We start from the raw sequence: 24,981 nt of genomic DNA on the forward strand, positions 1-24,981 counted from the left end.
TCAGGATGAGACACAGTCATGCATTGGCAAATATGTAAAATGTAGTATTTTATAGGTGTGACGAGCATAGGTTTGGTGTTTCCCCTGTATTCCATAGGTTTGTAGGCTATAATTTTGGATAAAGTAAAATATTTGTCTTCTTTTTGTTTGTTTTGTAAAGCTATATGAAGATACAAGCTTTAGTGTGCGTTACGGGGTTAAATGTTGTAATTGGGAGCACTTCTGACATGAGTACAAATTGGTCCTAAAATACAGTACAGCACAGGATCAATGCCAGCTTCACAACTCATTTCCTTTTATGCCTGCTAAATCTACTACAGTCCTTACTGACTGCTCAGGGTAAATGGATAGTGAACTAATATGCAGATGGGCTAAAAAGTATTTTAATATCTTTGCATTTAGATGGTTAACGTTCATGTTGGCATTTACAGAAAGACGTTATTTTATGTGGCATATAGTTGTAAATATATGTGCTGTGTCCAAGGACAACGAACATCTTCTCATTTCATTCTAATCCTGACATAATGGTGATATCTTTGAATGCATGTTGGGAGAATATGATTGGCCCTTCCTACAGTATGTTGAAGGTTGCTGTTGTTCTTCCTTTAAAATGCTTTTAAAAAGTGTTATCCCACAGCATTTACTAAAGGTGTGCAAGACTTGAGAAGAACTTATGGACTTTACTTCCAGCTCTTGTGTTATTAATCTCTCTGAAGGCCACCTCCACCATTGCCTGTGTTTCTGTCCCAGTGTGCTGACTTGCTCCCACAAACAGTCCATCTTTGTGAGTTTAAAAATGAAGGAAAGAATGCTTCCTGTATTCTTCACTTGGTGTGATTCGGAGGCTGCTTTACAAAATGTTGAATTGCTTAAAGGCAATATTTGGAAATTGAACTGGGCATGATCGTCCAAGTGTTTTATCGTAGTTTAGAGTGTTTGATCATCTTCCATCATCAGGAGTTATTTTTACCAGTTAATTTTTTCATCATATTTCACTGGCTTCCAAGAGGATTGTCAATCGTTTTTCTATGGAATGTGTAAAATAATAAAATTCAGTTTTTGCCACTGATTAAATCAGTATCATCAGCAAAACAAAATGGATGATTATGTTGAAGATGATTGCCCCTTATTTACTTTGGTGTGTTTCCTTTTGAATTACAATCTTGTTTACTTCCTGTTTGACAATTTAGTTTTAAAAAAAGCCTGTGAACAAAAACTGTGAATAGTGAAGGGTATTGTGAGGATCCAGTATCGATTTTCATGCTTAATTTTTTTCCTCAAAAAAAGGTTGTGTATATGCATATGATCATAGTCTTAAGCTGACAACTAAGAGGCAGGATCTGCTAGAAGGCAGCTTTGGAGTGTTGTGCATTTAACAAGCATGTCTAGTATTTCAGTTTCTCTCTGCTTTTTAAATGACTAGTAACAAATCACGAACCCAAATACTTGCCTAAGGTTAAGTTTTTTTCTTCCATAGTATTAAAATAAGTTATATCTGTTTTAAGAGGCAACTGGCAAAACTGTGTTTCTACTGTCCTTTGGCAATGCTTTTATTAATCTTAGAAAATGGCAGGTGTCAGGAAGGGGCCTCTTGCGATGCACATTCAGAAAACCTAGGGTCAAAAGGTGATATTGCTGCAGTGTGTTAGGCAATATCCTCATCTCTTGTGGAATTTGCCTTGTTTGAAGTGCGTCCAAAGCTAGACTTTTGCTTTAACATGTATCAATCAAATGATATGCTTGGGAATAGGCTCAAAATATCTGAGCAGTACTATGTATTTTAACAGTACATTCTGAATCCTCTTTTCCTAACTATTAGGCTAATAATAATAATAATAATAATAAATGTTATTTCATAGTACTAGTATTGTGGATATTTCTTCATGTCTTGATATAGCCGGAATTTAAAATGAAAAATTAATGGTAAATTTTAATTACATTTTTTTAGTGATATTTAAACATAGGCTATGATTTACAAATGCCCTATAAATGTAGGGTTATGCAGTGTCAATGTCTTTCTTCAGAAGTTAATGCTTGACATTATATAATGTTTTTGTGGACCTGTGTAGTTTGTTTGATCTACACAATACTTGTTTGGTTGCATTCCATCTAATAAACAGATAATATGAGCTCTCCAGTATTATTTATTATTTATTATGGAAAGTTAAACTGCATTACACACTAAAGTACTATAATAAGTTAAACATGCTCTTGATACATTCATTTGTTGCACGATTATGCATTCCTATCAGCATAAGTATCAGCTTATTTGTCATAGTGAGTTATTCTAAACTAGTGTGTAAGTAGTAATTTAAGGTTCTCTTAGGGCTCACTTGTTTCACTGTCACCCTCTATGGTGATAGCTCTGTGTTACCCAGGTAAAGAATGAATTGATTATAAAGGATATATAGTTCTTGAAGCCTCATCATTCCTTCTGCAGTTTTCATGTAACATTAGACTTCTGGTCAAAATGGCAGCAGGGGACCCATATTTCAAGACTGAGAAGCTAATGGCAGTAGCGTATGTTGCCTGGAGTTTGAGGGTATTTGATTCTGCTGACAGGTGTAATTATTTTATGAGACAGATTGGAAGCCATAAAGATATCTGACTCCAATGTTTCAACCCCAGTTTGTTTAGTTATCTTTTTCGCAAAGCCTGGGAGAGCATTTCATAAATAAAAGGTAATGGTTATATCCAGCTATGACTTTAAACGTTCAGTATGTTTTATCAATAATGGTAATGATCGGGGATTTATCAATGTGTATGTTGGTTTTTTGAGTAGGTAAGTATTTTTAGATTTTTCTTCAGTGCAAAATAAGGAAATGGCACATCAAGACATCCCTGTCAAGTGTAGTTAATTTAAGTGAAATAGAATTTGCAGTATCAAAAACATTTTCTAAAAACAAATGTCCCATATACAGATCCCAACTTTTATTTGTTGTGGTCCATCTTTTTTCAAGAAGATGTGAAGGTGTTAAGTGGAGGTTCCTTCTTGGAGAGCTTTATTTAGACTATTTTCAATGGCTGGCAGTGATCTATCAGCCACATACTGTAGTGGTAAGTAGTTATCTTTTTTATTTTATGCAGATCGTGAAAAAATATTAATGATCGCCCCCTTAAAAGAAGTATTATTAAAATGGACCTGCAGTACTTTCTGTTGCAATCATTTAGTTTTTTTTTTTATATTTTAGTGTGACAGACGACAGTGCCAAACGAAACGTTATGTAACCCTAGACTTTCCTAGACTTGAAGACATTTATTAGAATTAACAGAATTTGCTTTAAGGCAGTCTTAAGTTGATGTGTTTTGACAGCAGTTTTAAGATCAGAACCATACCCTCTTTTCAGTTACATACATTTGTGTAAAGATGTATTTACACATAGCTGCTTTTTTTAAATCATTATTTCCATATGCTCCTTATGTTCCCCAACTTTCAGGAGCAAAAGAGCAATTAACTGTGTCTTTTTGGATATCTGCATCATATATAAAATATTATCTTCTGTAAAATATTCTTGACCTAATTAGCATCAGAACCTTTGTAAACTGTATTGAATTTAACTTTTTTTATTTAGTGACGATTTGACACACAGCTCAGGGGTATTGAGCTGGTCTCTAGCCGCTGCAAGAAAGAAAAGAGGATGTGTTGGAGATTGGTGCCAATCTTAGCTGAATTAAAGCAGTTTATCGAAGGTACTTACCAAAGCTTTTTGTTTAAAGTTGTGCAGGCCCTAGTGCTTTCACACTGACATCTCACGTTTCTTTGCCAAACGCATTTTCTTTTTGGATTAGTTTGTTTATGCTTAGTTTGTGCATTCTGGCTTTTAAAAAGATCACTAATCGTGACGGCACCCCCTGGCCTTTGTTCCTCTAATTCCTGTGTGCAACAATAAGAGCAAGGGGCAGGGGTGAAAGACGGGCCTCTCTGTTATTGGGAATGGGATCTGGGTGGCTGGCTAAAAAATGGAAGAACACATTTTTCACCAATATAAACAAGCCTAATAAATGTGTGTGAACTGAGAAGATTATCCAGTATAGGATAAATAGCTCAAGTGGAGGGTGGAAGTGTTATTGAGATAGATCTACTGTCTGCAATACTAAAGTTTTTATTGGAGTGGCTTGCAGTTGAGTTATATTTTGACATGTCTTGCCAGATAAGCTCTAAAAAAGGCAATGCAAGTGTTTGCTGCTATGGTGCACATGTTCTCAACGTGGACGTTAGTAGGGGCTCACCCTCTTGAGCAGAGTTGTAACAGGGAGAGTAGGGGATGGGCCTGAGGTCCTTGCATGCGAAGCCTGCTTGATTGAATACATTCCTCCCATTTTTCCAGTCATAGTACAAGAGATGCATCTGCAACTAAGCCCACTCTGCACTGACGTGTAGTGAATGAGTCTTGTCCCATTAAATCTGAATTTGGCCTGCCCACTGTGTAAGTACCACTAAAGACCTCTCTTGTAAAAGGCTCATTATTTAGTTTGTTGTTACACCAGTAAAAAGACAATATTCTGATTTTTTTTTTAATTCTTAAGCAAAAGTTTGTTAGAATAGGTTAGTTAATCCTTTTAGTTAGTGGTGGTATTTAAAATACCTTTCTTGGCTCATTTCACAATATTAAACATCCAGTATCCTTTAAAAAAGATGAAACATAAGCTATTGTTTAATTTTTAATTTAAATGATTCCTGTATTCCTGGATCTATTTTATTAACATTCCATAATTCATTTGCATCTGTGTTATCAAAATTATTCAATTATAAGTTCTGTTAAATACTTTGAATTATTTGTATGCATATAGAGAGTTTAGCAGACTTACAGAAGCAGTATGGGACACACTGATGATCAAAGCTGCATCTCTTCTTTTGAAGGGGATGGTACCTCTTAGTTTAGAGAGAGGTGCTAGATATACTTTTCGTGTATGTGCTCACTTTTTGCTTTTTAGCAAAATTACAACATTATTTAATATTTGTATTAATAACCAGTTATTGTTTGGAAGAGTTCAGAAAAAATTCTAACCATTTCAAGTTACATAGACACGACATAACAGTACTTGTGTAAACAGCTTTAAGATTTGTACTTTGAAGATTTAGATTTGTCAGATTCCAACAGCTACATGTTATAAAGTATGATTTTGTGTACTGCTGTGTTGTTCCACTATTGTGACCTATACATTATTAAAGATAAATGAGGGATCTCCGTTGCCACTATCTTAACCGGTTCTCTGTTGACTTGATCAGTAGTAGTACATGCTATTGTATTCTTAGACACTTGCTGTTTTACACTAGATGCATGCCTTATCACAGTTCTGGCAAAACATGAAATACATTTTAAATGTATCTTCTTGAATTTGATTGTCATTAACCTCAGTGTCTGCAAGGTACAGTTTAAAGAGACTAGTGATGTTTGTCAGTTCGGAGCTGTGTACTCATGTCTGAAACCTGCATCAAGAGCTTGTGAATCATAATGCTTATATAAAACTGGGTATAACTTATACAGCTAACTGAAAGGTTCTGTGTGAAACAAGACAATGTTCTTGGAAGACATCATATTAAGTAGAAAAGCTTAGGAATTAATACTTTATCGATCCTTCGTACTCCATACTTCATACTACATTTTTTTTGTTTTTAAGATTGCTGTTAGTTCACACTAAACTGCCAACTAAATGATAGTTTTTTATAATTATGATTGTTATAATTAGTTTTCTTGAGGAATACGATTCTTCTGAGTATGGGATATGCATAAAACTTTCTTTGAGCCCCTCTGGGATTGTCTGATTTTACTTTTTGTGTGATTGTTAAATGAAGGTGTCTTTCATCTCTTAAGTTTTGTAGGCATTATTTACAAAATTAATTAGGATTTTAGCAAACATAATGTGGATCTAATATGTTGGTCTGTAAACTTGGAAGGCAGCTTTATAAGTGCCTATTATTGGTCTTTATCAGAATGTGTCTCAGTTATCACTGAAATTATACAATTAAACGGAAGTACTTACAAGGAAAACAAAACAATTTTGGAGACACACTGTTGCTAACTGATATCAAAGTCTTCATAAACATGTGAATTAATATATACTTTCAACCAGCTGTGATTTTCACATCCTGATTAATGGATTTTTTTTATTGGTTAGAGCCTAGAAAATCAACCTAGAGTAGCACACACATGTCTTACAGAATGTAGCTTGTTTTGTTGGAGGCAGAAAGAATTTACCCATTGCCTGCTGCTTTAAAAAAAAAACAGATTAAATACAGAACAGTCTGTAGCTGTCTGCTTGTTGGAGCTTCAACAAACCTAGTAAATAAGCTGATCTCACTCCTAAATACACAAGAGGGTTTTTGAAGACCTGATGTCACTTAACTTGGTTGAGTCTTTGATTAAGGGTTTTTGACACTCTCAGTGCTTTTAGCTCATTCAGTGATCGGACTGAAGACACATTCTTGTTCTATTTCCACTTCTGTCATTTCAGTTCAATGTCTTTATCTGTCTTCATATCTCTGAACATCAGGGCCCAGGAAGGAAGGACCACCAGCTGGGCATATCATGTTTGAAGTGCAGAGCCCTGCCTCCTGCACCTTGAAGAATAGCCCAAATGCTATGCTCGGAGCATGTTGGGGCATTTTTACTCTAACTTTTAATATTTTATTTTTAAATAACATTGTCACGGACCATCTTTTAATTATGTATGGTTTGGTATTTTGCAGTCTTTGTTTTATTTCTTAAATATATGTTTTATATGCTTTATATTTTGTTGCTTTTGGAATTACAGATATTGGATTAAATTGGACTCCGATGTAGCTTCAGAAAAAATCAAGTGCTCTTGAAGAAAACAATGGTCATACTAATATGAGGAGGCAGTAAAAATATGTTTGTCTTAAACAGGAATAAGAAGATTTTTTTAACCTCAAATGTCAGTCTGGTTGATTATTATTTTATATTTGCTGTGTAACACCTATTACTGTGTAGCAGTAATAGTAATACAAAGAATGTCTAAGGAACAGAACACAAAGATGTTAGTTCATATTTACAGTCTATTTATTGTTTCGTTTTAACAGATAAAAGTATCAGTTTGTGATTAGGGTAATATATAATTACTTTTTCATGTAGACTTTAATCTGAATTAAAGATTACAGTGTTCTGGGAGCAGTATAATTGTGCTGTCCTTTTCTAAATTGCATGAGAGTGATCATGCTTTTGGCACATTTATCAAAGCCTTACCCTTTTATAAAAGAAAATGCAAAATGCCGCTTCTCAGATGGGCCAACTAAGTGAGCAGCACAGTGATAAATTTTCTTGTTAGGAGAAATTACATCCACTAACTTGAGCTACTTCAGCATGAAATTGAAAAAGAAGCATTTCTACTGAATTTACATTCTTGATTCAATGAGAGATGTAGATTAGCCCTTGGGAAAGAAAAAATGTAACTAAAGGGCTATGACTCTTTTCACGCTGAGCTATTATTAAAATACTATACAGCATTATGGTAGAATGATTTTGTTTATGAAACCTGACTCTGGTCAGTCAGCCTTACATTTTTATGCAAAAGAAAAAATACACATTTGACTTTTTTGAGGTGCACCTTCTAGTTCTTTAACGTCTTTATCAGCGGCGCTCTGCATCTCTCATTTCTCACCTAAGCCATGCACAGCTCTTCTTAATCAAATTCACTGGGATAGTGTTGCGGTTCACTAGCCTCAGGAGCTGCTTTTTGCCTTAAATAAATTGCAGAAAAAATGTTGATTGATAGATGCTGCATGTCAGAGGAGAAGATAACTGTATCTTCTATAGCTTACTAAAAGGTCATGCACATAGTATAATTGGAATACTTGCAGACAACTTAGAGATAAAGTGGATCATGCCTGGCTATGCAGCCTCATAAGCAGTGAAACATAGACTAAGATACATTGTTCCTACAGTAACAAATGTAGTATCTATTAACACCCTCTGATCTTTGGTGAAGCTGAGCATTCCAGGTGTTTGGTTAAAAGATCCATCACCGCTGTGGATGGACAGCAGATACAGAAGAATGTAATAGTGCAGGAAAATGATGGTAGCAGAAGGTCCAGTTTTCAACTTGCTTTTGGTTACCTACTATATTACTTTCTGTTGGTCAGATATACAAACAATATCATTTTTGCTGTATTATTGTTTGCTGTCTTAGTCTGGTTTTTTTTTTGCTCCCAAACCAATAATGCTGGTGGATCCAAGTGCCGTAGTTGGTTTGAAGAAATTTAAGTAGTTATTGCTTTGTGAAATCTGTCTCTTCTATGTCTCTGTCTGTTAAGATGTTTCGTCTTAAATATAAGTGTCTTATGTGTCTGGCGTTGGAAAACAAATGAATCAAAGTAACAGAATAAAAAAACAATATGTTTTTTTAACGGTGTGCATTTCATTGCTGCTGAGTGCCTTTGGGCAATTAAGGTTGGGGGAAATCAGTAATTCCTAAATCTCATGGTGGCATTTTATTGAACACGTGTGTAATTCTATAACCACAGACCCAAGCCTTCAAGACACAGACATACACTATTGACCTACTGTTATTGCATCCAGTGTGTGGTATAGATAAAATATGCACCTAAGAATTGATTATCTAATTGCTGCCTTCCAGAGGTGCAGAAGGGCAAGACTAGGGTCTTTCTCTTTCTTAGGCTGTTGACTTCTGTGTTCCAGAGGAACGCAGTGTAGTTCATAGGCATAGCATTGCCATATATGAAGGGATTTTGATGCTGTCATACATATTAGAACTGTTTGACACAATATGTTGAATTCTGTCAATGGCATGTGTTCTGTAGTAAAGGGAAATGATTGTGCACAACGAATTATTTGTAATTTATTATGAAATTGATTGCATTAAAAGGAAAGAACTGCATCAAAACAGGAGTGCAAATCCATACGAACACTTTTTTAGCCTCACATTTATAAGATCATAAAGTTCATTTGGAAAAATACATTTTTAAGTCACGTGTTCTGATTTGCCTATATCCATACAGTTAACAATCGGCGTTGATTCATTTTTGAACATGTTTTTAAATTAAGATGAGTCATCATTAAAGTGATTATGCACAGCTATGTTTCTGCTTCAGAAGTGTTTGGTTTAAATTGCTTCACTACTGCAGATCCAGGTTTACCTCAATGTGTTCAGTGCTGCAGCTGCTGACTGTATTACTAACCACCTACTGGCAGATGCAGATCCTGGTTTGTACTGTATTCTAGGAGACATTGTGAAACTGTGGCACTTTATAGGCTCTCAGAAAAGTTAAGAGTCATAGTGCTTCTGGGCTTCATCTTTCACTTGTCTCTGTATGTGAAGTCTCATTGCTGTATGTCTGGGTAGATCTCTGTTATTTAATGTTTACTTATATTGTTTGTATGTTTTGTAAGTTTCTCTCAAAAACATAGCTTCTTTGATGCAAGATACGTTTCTGTAAGTAGGGGTGCACAATGTATTGGAAGCCGATATATTATTCTCCGATAAATAGGAAAATGTAATTATTATTATCGTTCCGATATTAGAATTACAGCCGATAATTCCAACTGATAATGCGACGTCCTATTTTTGTTTGCGCAACTAGTTTGTTTTATGTGAGTACACTGACGCACTAGACTGGGTACAGTACCGTTGCCGCAGAGTGAAAATGTCGGCGGTGTGGATGTTTTTCACCATTTCAGCAGAGGACAACAGAATTGCAATTTGCAACAAATGTTCAGGTGAAGTACAGCGAGGAGGAAGAGTTTCAGTACCACTAATCTAATTAGTCATTTGAAAACTCATCATTCCAATGATTTATTTAAAGAATATGAGGCAGCTACATTACCAAGAAAACAAAAACAGTAACAAGTGCAGTGATGCCTATCCAACAGGCATTTGAAAATTGCAGAAAATTGGCCAAGGACAGTCCGAAGGCTAAAGCAATCACTGACAAAATCATGGAGTTTATGGCACTTGATGACCAACCCTTCTCGACCGTGGAGGATCGAGGATTCTGTCAACTTATTGAGCATTTGGAGCCCCGTTATACTCTCCCAAGCCACTGCTACTTTTCTGATGTTCCCTTGCCGGCTCTGTATGATGTTGTCGCCACACACATACACCACCTGATCAAAGAATCAACGTCGGAGACATTAGCTTCGCAACAGACATATGGACTTCTGACCTTAGTCCGATGAGTATGCTAAGCTTTACAGAGTTTTAGCTTTCTTACCCTCATACACATCAACTGTGGATTATAGTGTGAACTTGTTTTAAAATGCAAAAAAGTAAAATTTTCGGTTATCGGTATCTGTATTGGCCACAACAAGTTGTTAATTTTCAGTTATTGTTATCAGCACTGAAATTCCATATTGGTGCATCCCAACAACTAAGTACTATAATGTCCAACAAGGCAGTTTGATTAAACTGTGGTAACAATAAGGAAATGTACACGGGTCCGAATTGGTCATCTTCAGCTGCCTCGTATGCAGTCCATAGAAGTGTGCCACCTGTGCAACATAATTCCAGGTCTGTTTAAAGACCGCTGGCCTTGCTGCAAGTTAGGTATATTTTTAAGGGACCAAAAACATAAAAAACAAAGTTCAAATGTTGGTTTACAAAAGGCGAGTTGTTGAAAACAAACTGGGTTGTGGTATCAAGGTGTCATCCTGCCACATGGCATTTCCAGGCTGCACCCTGCCAGTTTCATCCATGACCATCGCCCAGCAATTTTTGTGTTTTTGGTCCCTTAAAAATGCCCTTGCAGATGGTTTACAACTGACAGAACAGTGCAGAAGGCAGTTAGGTCTTGACATACGTCTGGAGTTAAGCATGAATTCTACAGCCCTAGATGTGATGCATTTGTTTCACATTGGGACACGTTTAAGGTAGCGGTTTTGTGGACTTCGTGGAAAAGTGATTTTTACCATGGTGTTATTATTGTTATGTTATTTTACATTTCTATATATAGTAAATGAATCAATTATTGATTGAAATACCATTGTATAAAATAGAGGGTCGACACAATCACCTGTGGCATATATATGTATATATTTAATTTTTTTTATCAGAGGAAATGTGATAATATTTTTGAAAATGAGACAGATCAGATTAATACCATCATTAGCTAAGGTTTTCTTATGTCAAAACAGGGTACAAAACCATAACTAATAAAAAGGAATTGGCTACTTGCATATTGACTTCTCTCTTATATACCTGTGACGAGAAAAAAAAAACTTTGACAAAAGTTCTAAAAGTGAGTTTTTCTTACCCTTCAGTGAATAACAAAAAAATCAAATGAGATGAGATTTCACAGGTAATATCTCGTACACATAGGCAACTGGAATTGACATTAACTGATGTTGAAAGAGGTGATGAAGGACACTTGGATGTCATTACTATGATTAATGCAATTTTAAAACCTTGGGCCCGGACTGGCTGAGCCTGTACAAGTAATGTTTGCTATGGTAAGGCTAAAAAACAGACTTTGTTTATTAAAACCAAATTAATAAACATTGTAGTACGCATTTCACATCTAAGGACGTAAAGAAGTTTCTTGAAGAAGAAAAAGATGATAGGACTTGAATGGCCAAGTGAATCCCCCGTTTTTTATACCCAGTAAGATGCAGAGCTGAGTGTTTTTGCTGGTGCAAAGAACATGGCTCAATTGAAATACGTTACTGAAGGAACTTAGAAGAGAAGCTCTGGGACTGATAATCAGTTTTTGAATCTGCACGAAAAGAAAGTCTGTCCAAAAAAACTTCTAGTAAAGTGTTAAATAATGTGACCAGGTACATTTTTGTACCCAACATCAGAATAGATAGTTGGGTAGGAAATGTTTATTTTTAGTTTTAAAATTGTTGGAAGTATTGTATACCTGTTGTCAGAGTCAGTAATCTCTTGTCTCACGTAATTTTCTTGGGGAAATTTAACATTATTAATATCTAACAAGTATTTCTCCCTACTATTTCTTGTTAGACACTTACACTATGAGGTAATGAACAGAGAGGCTGTTACGGGTTTCTTGGCATTGCTTTGAATCTTGCACAGTATTCACTGCCTGGTGTTCAGTGTCTTTGTTGTGTACAAATAAGCTGCCTGAGCACTGGATTCCACAGTGAAGAAGTAACTGTTCAAACAATCAAATCAAAAAACAATTGCCCATTCACGTTTCAGTTTAATTAGGAGGCATGATGCAGGAGACTTCTGAAGGGCACCTTGTTTGCCTGCTGTGAGTCACTTGTTTACTGGCTCTAATTTCTTGAATTACTGATGAGTTCGCCGAGATTGAGATTTTTGCAAAAGAGTGGGTGCCATTAATTGGATTGATTTAGCCCAGAGTCGTTTGCAGATTGAAGCTGCTTTTCGAATATTTGAACCCAGAGAACAAAACAACTTTCATCGCCACGGGTTTTTGCTTCACCAGGTTTCTTTACCGGGTTGTTATCGGACCTTGGTTACTTCATTCCCTCCCACAGCTGCCAAACTGTCAAACTATCCTTCATGCTGTATAACAAAGATTCTCTTGTATTGTAAAAATATTCATAACAATTTTTATAGGAGGCTGAAAGTGTATAACTTTGCAGTTGTAGCGATAACACAGCACCCTGCTCTGTTTCACTTGTTTATACTGGCACAGATCCCTCCTGTTGGGACTGACAGAGGTATGCAGAAATCTGGTATTTGAACTGAAATTTACACACTTTAAGTGATGAACTAAACAGCCTGGTGTTTTCTTTTTCTTGTTGAAAAAGTGCAAGGTTACACAATACAGACGGTTTTCATCTTTTCCCATAAATGCACAGATTCCTGGGATATAAATGACTGAATTCATCACCAATTCATCAGGGAGGCTGAGCTATGCAGTTCTGTTTACAGTGGCAGAAAGTTAATATAAATTTTCATCAGAAGGGGAAGTTTACACATATGATTCTATTTGTCCTTCATTATTAGCACCTGAGTCTAGGCTGGAAAGCATAATTGTCTACAGGCACAGGCCAAATAGATGCAAGGGAAAGGCAAATAAGCACACCAAAAATAATTTTATGGTTGTCTGTTACAATTCTCTCCCTGGGATTCTTAATCTAGAAAATCAATAAACAACGTGAGTGAAACTCTTTTCCTGCGCTCAGTCATGGCTCCAGTTGGAGAAGCACACAGAAGGCCATTGTTCCTTCTGGTTAGTTCCTACTCAATTCTTGCTGGGAACTTGACTGAAGCCTTTTCTCTGTGGGTGCTTTTACATGACAGTCTGTTGATTCTCAGAGTTATAAATAGCAATGTTCATAATAAGAACCTTAGAAAAAAATGCTAGTATAGTGTGTTTATAATCGGTTGTAATTATTATGTAACCAGTACACAATGTTATTTTTCTTTGTACAGTTTGGATTCCGGATATCTGTTGCGTTTCCTTTGATCAGAGCCTTCACGGTGTTAATAATTCAGATTGCTTCAGAGGAAAATAAACACTTGCATGTTCACAACAAATGTTTTATTGTGTACAGAAACAAAACTTGAACGATCCATGATTTAAAACTATACAAAAGCCAGAAATGAAGTCACTAATTATGCCCAGCATGGATTAGTTATATTCTTGCCTAAACATGGAATAGGTACATAGTCATTAATATGTTTTATTGTTTGGTGTGGTGATCAGGACTTTTGTGTGGTTCAGTTCACAGTTGATAACCATCTCCTTCTCCGTGGGCAACTAAGTCACTAGTTTGGATGTGACCTTCAATGAGAATTGATTCTGCTATTTACTGTGCCAGCAAAGACCACTGACAGGACAATGCTTATTCTGTGCTACTTGTAAAAAGATGTGGGTTGAGAATCCTGGTGATAATTTGGTAGGTACTGTAGCATTATTAACTAAGTATGGAAGACTGCATGATTGAGTTTTTAGTACAGTTCCATTTTTCTTAACAAACATCAAGTACTTCAGTTAAAATAGTTCTATGTAAACAATTGTTTCATCACATCATTAGTTACAGGTTTAGTGAATACAGAAACATAGAAGTCATTTAAGGGCTTTTAATACCTACCGATGATCTAGATTTAAATTACATTTTATGGTTTCATTTCTGCTTATGTAAATTCTGGGATGGTTAGTATTCAAGTTTGGAGTTAAACTCAAATAGGAGCATTGGCAACACTGTAGAAGCAGCAAATTAATTTAAGAAAGATGTAGATACAATTCAAGACTGGATAAACACCTTGTCAGATGACATGTACTGTGAACACGTGCAGAGTATTACATGTAGGTTAGCAAAAACACACTATAGATCACAAATGGGAAACACTGAACTTGTAGAACATACTTATGAAAAAGACTTTGACATTTTTGTTGTCACATCATTTACTTCTTTCAGACAATATAGAGAAGCAATGTAAAGGCAAACAAAAGGTTGGGACATGTAATTAAAAGTACACAATTTTAAATCAGGAAATGTTACAGTACGTCAAAATTGTAAAGTGCACTAGCAAGAAATCGTTTCGAATATTGTGTACTATATGGATGTCTTCAGAATCAGCAGTGAAACAAGTGTATTTACAACTGAGAACCAGAGAAACTTCTTTATACTTCATACTGTATGTGGGAGAATGAACAAGCCACCCAGTCATGTTGTTGAAGCCGATAAAGAAATGGCTTTATGGATCTCAGCAGGATCAATTGACTAACAAGTGGCCTAGACAGGCCAACTGGCCCCATTGTTAGCAACCAATCTTCTGATCGTATACACCATTGCCAATTCAAGTACAATATGAGCCAGGGTACAAATTAGATCACTTAAACACTACATCATAAAAATAACCTTCATGTTTTTTTTTAAATTAAATAAATTAGTAATCATGTTTTTTTTTCTCTGCTCTGTGCTAAAAATAACATTTTACATGTTTGTGTAATTATGTGGGGATGTCACATTTGTGCTCCTATTTGTGATCTGTACGAGGAGGTTGCAAGCTGAATCCAGTCAACTTGTTTGTTTTGCAGCCTAAACTGTTTATGCCTTGTTGTGTAGCATATGACTCACATCAGTTGATAAAGTGTTGTTTTTTTTGTCTCTCTGCCGCTGAGATAAGCTTGTGTCTGACACGTCTGGCCTGTCAACAGCATTGGAACTGTTCCAGCTGACAAGTTCTTGTTTAACAGCAGTGTGTGCAAGATATTGTGGCAGGCTTGCACATCAGGGGTATGGCACTGTAATTTTACAACAGTAGACATGTATAGATGTGTGTAGACCTGACTTCTTTGGTTTCCTCACCCTTTTCATGTAAAATGAATCACTTCATACCATATTGCATTTTGCTAGTTCACTGCTTTTATCTCCTTTTTGTGGGTAATTGTGATTGGAGAAAATGTATTTATCCTGTTCAGTTAAAATCTTAGATTTGTAGGTGTTGTTTGGTAAATTGATGTTTTATATGATGTGCAGTACATAATAACATAATGTTATTCATTATATATGTAGAAGTTTAATAATATTTAGTAATATTATAGGTGGTAGGATTAGTCCAGCTTTTAGGTATTATAACTATTCAGAATATACATTTATATTTATAAAAGCATTGCTACACCTAGTTTATAACCATACACACAAAGCTTTTGCTTTGTTTCAGTGTCTCCATTTCATGGATAGCTATGTTCTTATTTATACAAATGCTATGGATGTTTTATACAACTGACATCGTATCAATCTTTTGTGGCAAGGATACCTGCGGGTACTTGGGGTGCAGTGAGGTATAGGGTTTGCTGTTTAGTCCGAACCGACAAAGAGACATAAGAGGAATCTTCCTTTCACCATAATGAAATTTTATACTGAACGATAACTGAAGGAAAGATCACCTCTAAGTGTGTTGCATGCTTGTTTTATCGCTTTGGAATGTCTTAAAAGTTGGTTCATTTAGTATCTTTACATAAGGTGGAGAAAGCGGATAGTTGGCATATTCCTTGCTTTCTGTCTTTCTCTCTCCAGTGAGCTGTGCACTGCTATTAATGTAAACGGGGAGTGCCTGTGTAAACATTCTTGTTTCTCCCCATTTCACATAATAGTTGCTTGTATCATATTTCTTCTGACCTCGCTATCTGAAACCAATTACAGAAGATCCATTTGGGCTGAATCTATTTTCATAAGAAGGCTGAGCTGCAGTGTTTTTCTCAGCGATGAATATCAACATCAAATATGCTTCTGAGTGCCTTGTTATTTATGTTACACAGAGATATTTTGTAGCTCTCAAGAATGTGTCATACTGTGCTGTTTATACATTGCAGATATCAATGGGTGGAGATGTATTTTTTTTTCCTTTTTGAGGATGCAAATCAAGACAGGTTAAATAGCTATTTCTGTTATTCATTACAACAAAGTTCTAATAAAGTTTGACTTTTGTTGTTGTTTCAGATATGTTGGTGTCTGTATGGCCACTCCAAGGCAACCATTCTTAAAGGCAGTTGGTGCTTAACTGCTTAAATACCAAATTTACCTTGAATCGTTCAAGATAATGGCAAACATAAAATCCAATATAATAACACATACTCAATTTGGCAACTGTGCTTAGTTTTTTCAACATTTCAGTAAATGCTTGTGTTAACCATTTAAAGCTTAAATTGTTAAAAATAGAAATAGCAAAACATTTCAAGTAATTTTGTACATTTCATAGAAAATGTTTTTTTTATGAAATGACATTTTTCAAAGGAAATGTTAAAAAAAACTAAGATTGATTTTAGAGTATGTTTGGTACTGTTCGTATGGCAATCATGAGTTGTTAGTGAACAAAAGAACAGTTACAAATGAGACCATTCAGCCCATCTAGTTCATTTAGTAGTTATTAGCTAATTAATATATTTAATCTCCCCATTTCTAGAAGGAAAGCCAGGTTATTGTCTTCGACAACATGGCTGCTTAGCTTCCTCCATATTCCCACGACACATTTAGATACATTTAAGAATAAAAAAGATTCCACGTAAACAGTTTCTTTCTCTTTTAGCCATCCCATTTGTTTTTGTAGTGCTTGAAAGAGTTGTTACACTGTATTCTGTCTAAACATACTTTTCTGCAGTGTACTGTAACCATGGATGTATAACCTTATTAGCGACAGTAGTATTTACCTTGTTGTGAAGAAAGAGAAAGGGTCATATGAATCTGGCAACCAAAAAAAAACAGCAATTTCTGTTAGAATTCAATAACATAGAAAGTCAGGGTTTTCTACAAGTTAAGGATACAAGTCAGGATAATGCTGTTAAAAAGTTGTCACTACAATCAAAACACTAATTTTAAGTTCATGGTTAGTGATTCCATAAGGTTATATGGCGAGTGTAGAAGGCTTCACAGCCGAAACATTGTTTTCTCTCTCTTCTCTTTTCAGCATGAAATAAACGTATTACTTGTTCCTTTGCAGACTACGCATGCTGTCGCAGCTACCCACCTACTACTATATGAACTACTATAGTAAATTAAGATATATATCTAAATTTCAGTCTGGTCTTAGAGTAAATATTAATACATATGTACATCCATAGTGTGTTTTAATGGGGTAATACATTTTTGTATTGTTATATAACTTTGTTTTGTTTAGGAATGCTTCATTTCTTTAACAGAGTTAGTTTGAAAATGTCAATTTCTCAAAAATAAATAGAAATGTGAAAAAAAAGGTTTCTAATCAGAAGGCCACAAGTAGCTGTTGAAGTGTGATTCATTTTTATAACTGAAACAGTTTTTGTTACAGGTTAAGGCTCTGTTGAAGAGGAGAATATTCAGCATAAATGAACTATATTCTTGCTACGCTTATTTGTTCAAGAAATATTTTAATCTTCTTTGTAGAATTTAATCACTTTTTTGTCTGCGGGCTTCTGCTTTGTGGTATATGTATTTTATGTCATTGCTGTGTGTAGATCATCAGAAACCAAAGGACAGTTTGGCAGTTTTTGTAATAATTGAACAGCTCTAGCTTCTGTTGCTCCATACAGTTCAATAAACAAAAGGTTTTCAATATTTTACATTTAAACAGTTTTACCTAATAGATCCTTAAAAACTAATACTTTGAATACATTATCATTTGATTTTTGTTTTGGATTCAAGGGATTGCCTTTTTAATAATGTGCCATTATGTAACTATAAGTGTTTTGTTCACACTAGAACTACTTAACATTAATGCAGGGATAATAAAGGGCTGTGTTTCTGAAGTGTTTCCTAAAGTTAAGGCTGTGCTTTGCAAACTGGTACCAGATCCTTTTCTGGGGAGACAAATCAATGTTGTTAGGACACAGTGCCACTGCATTCAGTTTGTTTACTTTGGTTTTCAATGTCTGCCTGCCTCCTCAGAAAACTTGCTTGGAGCCAGACTGTAGCAGCCCTCTCTCTGTCTTTTTATAATTGATCAGGGGATGACTGCCTTCCCTGAGGGTTAAGACGTGGCAACTTTTTTCTGTTTGCTCAGCATCTCAATGTAGTAGTTCAAACATTGTTCACACCAGCTGGCAGTGTAATGCCATATGCACATCCTGTCAAAGCAACTGTTGTCATGGATACTGGAGATACCAGAAAAAAACTACCCCTTGATTCTAATAAAAAAGTGACTTTCTCCATCTGAAGTGTTTTTTTTTTTACAAAGAAATACCAGTGAAGTTGTTGTTTTTGTTTTGTGCTCCCACAGTTATGGACAGCATATTCAAAACACTTTGTTCAACTGTCCTGAATTTCTTCAACTTATTTGCTTGCTAGAGCAATAATGTATGGCAGTGGACTTAATTGACTGTGAAGTTGTTCTTCCATAATGTGCATATTTGACAGTGGGACCTCAGGCATCATTCCAGTTTTTTTTCCTTTACTTGATTTATGCATTCTCAAAATTATAGTCTTGGCATTTGTGCTGCTGTCCATCTCAAATGGCATCACATTGTCCATGATTTTCAGGAGAAAAATTGATTTATTTTAAACAAATGTCATAACTTCAATGTCCCAGGAAGTTCCCAAGATCACTTTTAACAAAATGTGTGTTTTATAATGTGCTAATAACTTAGGATGAACTTTTAAACAGCTTTGAGTTGCAAAGCTTCACCCTTGAGGAACTGTGACAGAAGTGCAAATATTAATGTATTTACAGAAACGAAATCAGCTGGTTTTTAACAGTACACAGGCATTTAGTGAATAGGTTTATGTTAATAATCAACTTTGTATGTGTTTTCTGGTTACAATTAGTGTAATAAGAAATGTAGTATTGGTTTTCGTTAGACTGTTTTTGTAAAAATCTGTATTTTTGTATTAACTGTTCTACGTTATTAAGGGACTAACACTTAAGGTCTGGATCAGTTTATTCATTGATAGCCATCTGTTTTCACCCTCTCCGTAGAGCAGAGCCTTAGATTAATATAAATGTTTTTCATTATGCTACATGGATTGCTCTACCTTAGTAACAGCAGCACTGTGTTGAAAAAGCAGAGGAACCCAGAAAGCCAACAGCCCTTTCTCCTGAAAGGATGTAAACAACAACTTACATCCCAATAATCCCAAGTGTTATGTTAATTGTATGTCTTGTGGTCAAACATCACTGTTTCCATCCCTAGACCTAAAAATAAACATACTGTGTATAAATAAATTGAAGACATTAAAAGGGCATTCTAATTCTGATTTGCTGTGCGCACAAATCCTAACCTCCCTAACTGAAAATTAAGGAAATCTTAATTTCATTGATTGCTTCAGTGTGCTAGAGTTGCCTTTTATTTTAGTCAAAAAAAGACTAAACTGAGCACAAACTAAGATTTAGCCTGACATTGGTAAGTGCATAAGACAATATTTTAGTCCAGTGCTGTGCTCTACATCAGTTTATGTCAGTGTAAAGTGCAAGAAATATGTGTCACAGCTCATTTGCATACTGATGTCTGTGTGTAAATATACAGATGTAAACAAATGTGTTCATGCACTCTGTTATGACATAGAGTTGCAGAAATACGTATGTACATCCTGTGTCTTAATTTGGTTAATTCACTAGAAATCCTAAAATACTAGAATGATTGGACTTTCGGTAAGCCTAGAAGAGATCTTGGAGAAATCCAGTAACTATTGTTAAACAAGATTGATGAAACTGAGCACTTAACATTGGAGATGAAAGGTGCCAATATTTACATCTGTAACAGTATCATTTGAACTCTTTTCTTTTTGTGGTTTTTAAATAAGTTCAGAATAATTGGGGATACCAGTTTTGAACATCTAACTCTTGTTATTAAATTTCCCCATTTGTGAGCTATTTAAAATATTATGCATAATAAAGCTATAAAGAAAACTGATGTACATTCAATGTGTCCAAGTTTCAGAAATCTTTTGTTAGATCAGAAAGTCATGTAACTGAGAGTTGATTAGCTAGATTATTATTTTTTACTTTTTGATCCAGAAAACATTTTAACCCAAGGTGTCCACTTTCACTTGACACAGAAAGTAAACTTCTTCTGTTAGAATAACGGTTCAACTTGTAGCTTTGTAAGTAAAGCACTTCAGATCTGTGGTGTAAAATCCTAGTTAATTCACTTCTAAGATAATCTGATGTTGATTTGTCAAATTTAATTACAGCTTCTGGTAACACTTCAAATCTTCTGCTTCTACTTCAAATTGATATTATGAATATGCAAATGACCTGGTAATTTACAGAGAAGTGGGCATTTCAGTTGAGCACACACTAGACGGGTCAACACTGCTGATGCGGTGATTTTTTTTCCCTTCAAGAGTGCTTTAGGCAAACTAACTGTATTTATCTTTGATTATAGCTATATCAATTATTGTAAAAGTGCCAGAATATTGAGCAGAAACAGATTTATGTTAACCTTGCCACAGAGGTAATCACTAAAATATTTCAAGAATTGAAGATTTTGTGCCATTCCTTTTGGATGTTTTGATGAAGAAGAGATTAAATCAGAGGAGAAAACTTTACAGTGCTTCTTTTCTTCACAGGCACTACAAGCAGCAAGACAATTACTTTTACAACAGCAAAGCAGTGGATTGAAATCTCCAAAGAATAACGACAAGCAGCGTCCACTGCAGGTGAGCATCTGTGAGCTGCATATTCGCTGCTGCTTTCCTTCAGTCTGTGGGTAATGGTACTTTAGTCTTCTAAGAATTTAAAAGTTCTGCCTTTAAATTAAATGGTGTTCAAACAAGCAGTTTTAGGTAAAACTCAAAAGTGCTTTATGTTTGACACAACAGATAAATTCAGTTTTTTTTTCTGAAAGGACCTGCAGTATTAAATAGGTTTTTGATGTAACTGACAGCAAAGCCTCTAACTGGCATTTGAGCCTGTAGGTTTGTGTTTATTAAGTCTGTTCTGCACTAAGAGAATCTACCTCAGACACATAGAAAGAGGAACCATTAAAACTGTGGCTCTGAAACTTTAGTTTTTAAACTGTATTTATTTTACAAATTGTATAGGTGCTGTTCATGACATGGATTTTTTAAAAATATGATTTTGGCTGCTTTAAATATGCAGAGAGCCATTACAAATAGTGAATGAGGATAGGAAGAAACAGTAAGTGATGAGTTGAGGTTAGTACCTGAGCTGCCAAGTGGAGGATTGTGGGTAAAGGGCTTCTTGTAGCGTACAGTTCAGGAGATCTCTTGAATGATAGAAGCATGGAGGAGTGTTTAGTACTCAGGCCTTCAGACCAGAGAGTAGTGGGTTCAAAACCGCGGTGGAACACTACTGCTATTCCCCTCAGCATGGGTACTTCACTCAGGTAATGCCTCATCCTACATAAATTTCTCTGGGCCATCATTATAACCTAGAATGTGTTTCTTAATTTACTTACCTGGTAAAATAAAATAATTAACATAAAATGCAGAAATATAAGGATCTGTTTTAAAAATAATCACCGACATTTAATTCTACTACAAATTCCAGGCGAAGTGGTCATGACAATAATAACAAGTGCACATTTAAAGTGGTAATAACTTTAAATCATTGCATGAACTACAGCACTTTTTAATTACAAATTAAGCACTGTTTCTAAGCAAGAAATAATATATAAAAATGATCAACTTTCAGTATCGCAGTACTAATATCAAAAGGTTTTCTCAGTTTCTCCAGGTACCCTGGTTTCCTTCTGCTATCCAAACACATACTAGTAGGTTAATTGGGTTCTAAGAAAATTGCCCTGGTGTGAGTGTGTGTGTATTTGTGTCTGTGTGTGCCCTACGATGGACTGGCATCCCATCCAGGGTGTACCCTGCTTTGTGCCTGTTACATGCCAGGATAGGCTCCAACATTGTATTGAATAAAGAGGTTGGAGAATGGGTGGATGGAACTTTCCGTCAATGGGAAAAAAAGAACTTCTGAACAACAAAAAAAAAAACGTCATTTATGTTTTAATTTAAATCAAGAGTGTTAATAGTCAGATTGGGAACCAGAACCTACGCAGTCACATTTTAAAAAGGTTGTACTACTGGCCAAGAACAGCCCCCAGTGTCACATCATAGAGAACATCTTCATTTTCTTTCACATAATTGCAAATATGTTAAGCTTTAAGTCCCTGTATTACCAGCATTTTCTTTTAGAATGTCTTGATCTTGAAAGCTGATATCGCAAATCAGTAATATACTTTTTTTGTGTCATAAATATATCACCAAGCTGATTTTTTGTTTTTAAAAAAGTAATTAGTTAAAATAAAAATGTTAAGCCCTAAGTACTTACTGTACATTGGAAAACATATCATGAGCCAAAAACGTTAACCTCCAGTAACCAGTGACTACATAACAGGCAAGTAATATTGATATTAACCTTTAATCTTTCATTTAATAGACATTCACATTCATTTAATGGCAATACTTTATTTTCATGTCAAAAGGAATGTAGCTGACACAATTTTAAAGATGTTCATCAGCAGTCAGGATAAATGTGTTAGGTATAAACCTTAAAAAGCAGAAAAGGCAAAGGTCAAACTAAGATTACAGACACCTTTTGTACTCTTCAACATCTTCCCAATGAAAATTTTTACAGTCAAAAAATGATTTAGTCTCATCTAATGAGTACTGTATATATCTAAATAGCACAGTACCTACAGATGCAGCCATTCAAAGTGCGCGTCACAGACACGTACCGCAGGTGACGTCGCTCAGTATGACGCAAGATGACGCGTGGCACCGCAGTACGTGATTGGTTGACCGACAGGGGCACTCGTGGTCCGTTGGTCTGTCGTAGAAAGACTTACAGTAAAAACGTCTTTGCTGTGCCCGTTGTAGATATTGAATTTTACCACTGAAGGGAAATCTTAGTAGCTGAGCATAAAAAGAATAGGAGCATACTGTAACGCGTGTGAAGGCCATAAACGATATTAATTTTGGAACATAAACATACAGTATATACTGTAGCTGGTCTTGGTACTTTAAAGAAAAAAATACACACCAGTATTCCATTTCTCCCTAAACATTTTAAGCTTTGAAGTCTTTAACTAACATGATACCGGAGTCAACAAGCATACTTTTAGAATTTGATTAAAAGGGAATATAATATGGAATCGCGTATCTAAAGAATTTAATAACGGTATTCGTGTGCTGCGACAGGGCTGTGTAGGGCTTTTTCGCCTGCCTGTTCATGCGAGCTGTCTTCTAGCCGACTGGTCTAGGTGCGTGACTAGCAACTGGGAGGTTGTGTGATCGAATCCAGCTGGTGCCGGACTTTTCTTTTAACAAACATTTCTTCGAAAAAATAGAATAGCGATATTATGGACAATAAATTGACTTTTATATTTCAAAATATCGCAACATGAACGATATTTGCGATATTTTGAACATATCTTCCCTTCTGACAGCGGTTCCTCCTTCTATTGTGTGTGTGTGTGCAACAGAGTAAATTTTTATAGAGAAATGGAGGCTGGACAGTATGCGTTACAATATAAACATTTATATTGATTTAAATCGTGTTCTGATTTAAATCGCAAACGCGTGTTTAATTATGTGTTTTTTAATCATAATCAGGCTAATGCATTTCTACATTTTCTGTATGAACCAGCTTAGAGGTTCATACAGAAAGACAGCTTGTGTTTAAATTGAGTGTAAGGTAATTTATGCTTCTAAAGTCATGGTCAGCATTTATTATTGTACTGTGCTGTAAACTTTTTCTGTGCCTAGTCACATTATTTTATAGCGTTTTTATTGCGTTATTAAATCCGGTGGCGCTGTGTGTTAGAGTAGTTTCCTGACTCCCTTGTCACATGGTCTGTGATTGAATCCCATAGAACTATGACTTTATTTTTTAACAAACATTTCTTTGAAAAAATGAAACGTTTCCCTTGGTCAGAGATTAAATAAAACCTCACTCGCACCAAACAAATTTATATTTCTAAATATCACAAAATACGTTCATTGTCTTCCAATCGAGTCGAGTTGACATTGGAAGCCTGCCACACCCGGACTGTTAAACCAACGCATTAGCACGTCAAAGCCCATCGAGGGTATTGAGCCAGTATTGCCTTTAGTATTCCCCCCTCTCCCCTCAATTCAATTCAATTCAAGGTGTTTTATTTGCATGACAGATGGGTACAAGCAGTGTTGGGTATGTATATTGTAACGCTTACGGCAGACAGGCACTGTGTAAGAGCCGGCGCACCAGAGCAGCGCACCGAGGGAGCGTCTGCATTTCTAACTTAGTTTTTAAAATTAGTCAAGCAATATGAAGCATCTCCTTTTACTTAGTGCCTGAGCATAAAAAGAATAGGAGCATACTGCAACGCGTGTGAAGTCCATAAACGATATTAATTTTGGAACTTAAACATACAGTATATGGCTGGTCTCGGTACTTTAAAGAAAACATACACACCAGTATTCCATTTCTCCTAAACATTTTAAGCATCGAAGTCTTTAACTAACGCGATACCGGAGTCAACAAGCATACTTTTAGAATTTGATTAAAAGGGAATATAATATGGAATCGCGTATCTCAAGAAATTAATAACGATATAATTATATTCATGTTGCAAAAGAACTGCAACGGACATAAAAACTCCCTTGCTTTTAACAGAGCGTTCCATAATTTCTAACTACGAAAATG

At 35.5% G+C, this 24,981-nt stretch overlaps 1 protein-coding gene across 3 annotated transcripts in view; it reads left to right on the forward strand.

The window, feature by feature from the left end:
- The window catches only part of foxp2 (forkhead box P2), a 195,771-nt gene that overhangs the window by 112,840 nt on the left and 57,950 nt on the right, over positions 1 to 24,981 (forward strand). For all 3 annotated transcript variants that reach the window (XM_088923349.1, XM_088923351.1, XM_088923350.1), the window contains one exon: positions 20,895 to 20,984. In XM_088923349.1, coding sequence (XP_088779475.1) covers positions 20,895 to 20,984 — 90 coding nt within the window. The remainder of the gene's footprint in view (positions 1 to 20,894; positions 20,985 to 24,981) is intronic.

The sequence above is a fragment of the Atractosteus spatula genome, chromosome 8 (genome assembly GCF_055471065.1).
Source record: "Atractosteus spatula isolate fAtrSpa1 chromosome 8, fAtrSpa1.hap1, whole genome shotgun sequence".
Lineage (NCBI taxonomy): Eukaryota > Metazoa > Chordata > Actinopteri > Semionotiformes > Lepisosteidae > Atractosteus > Atractosteus spatula.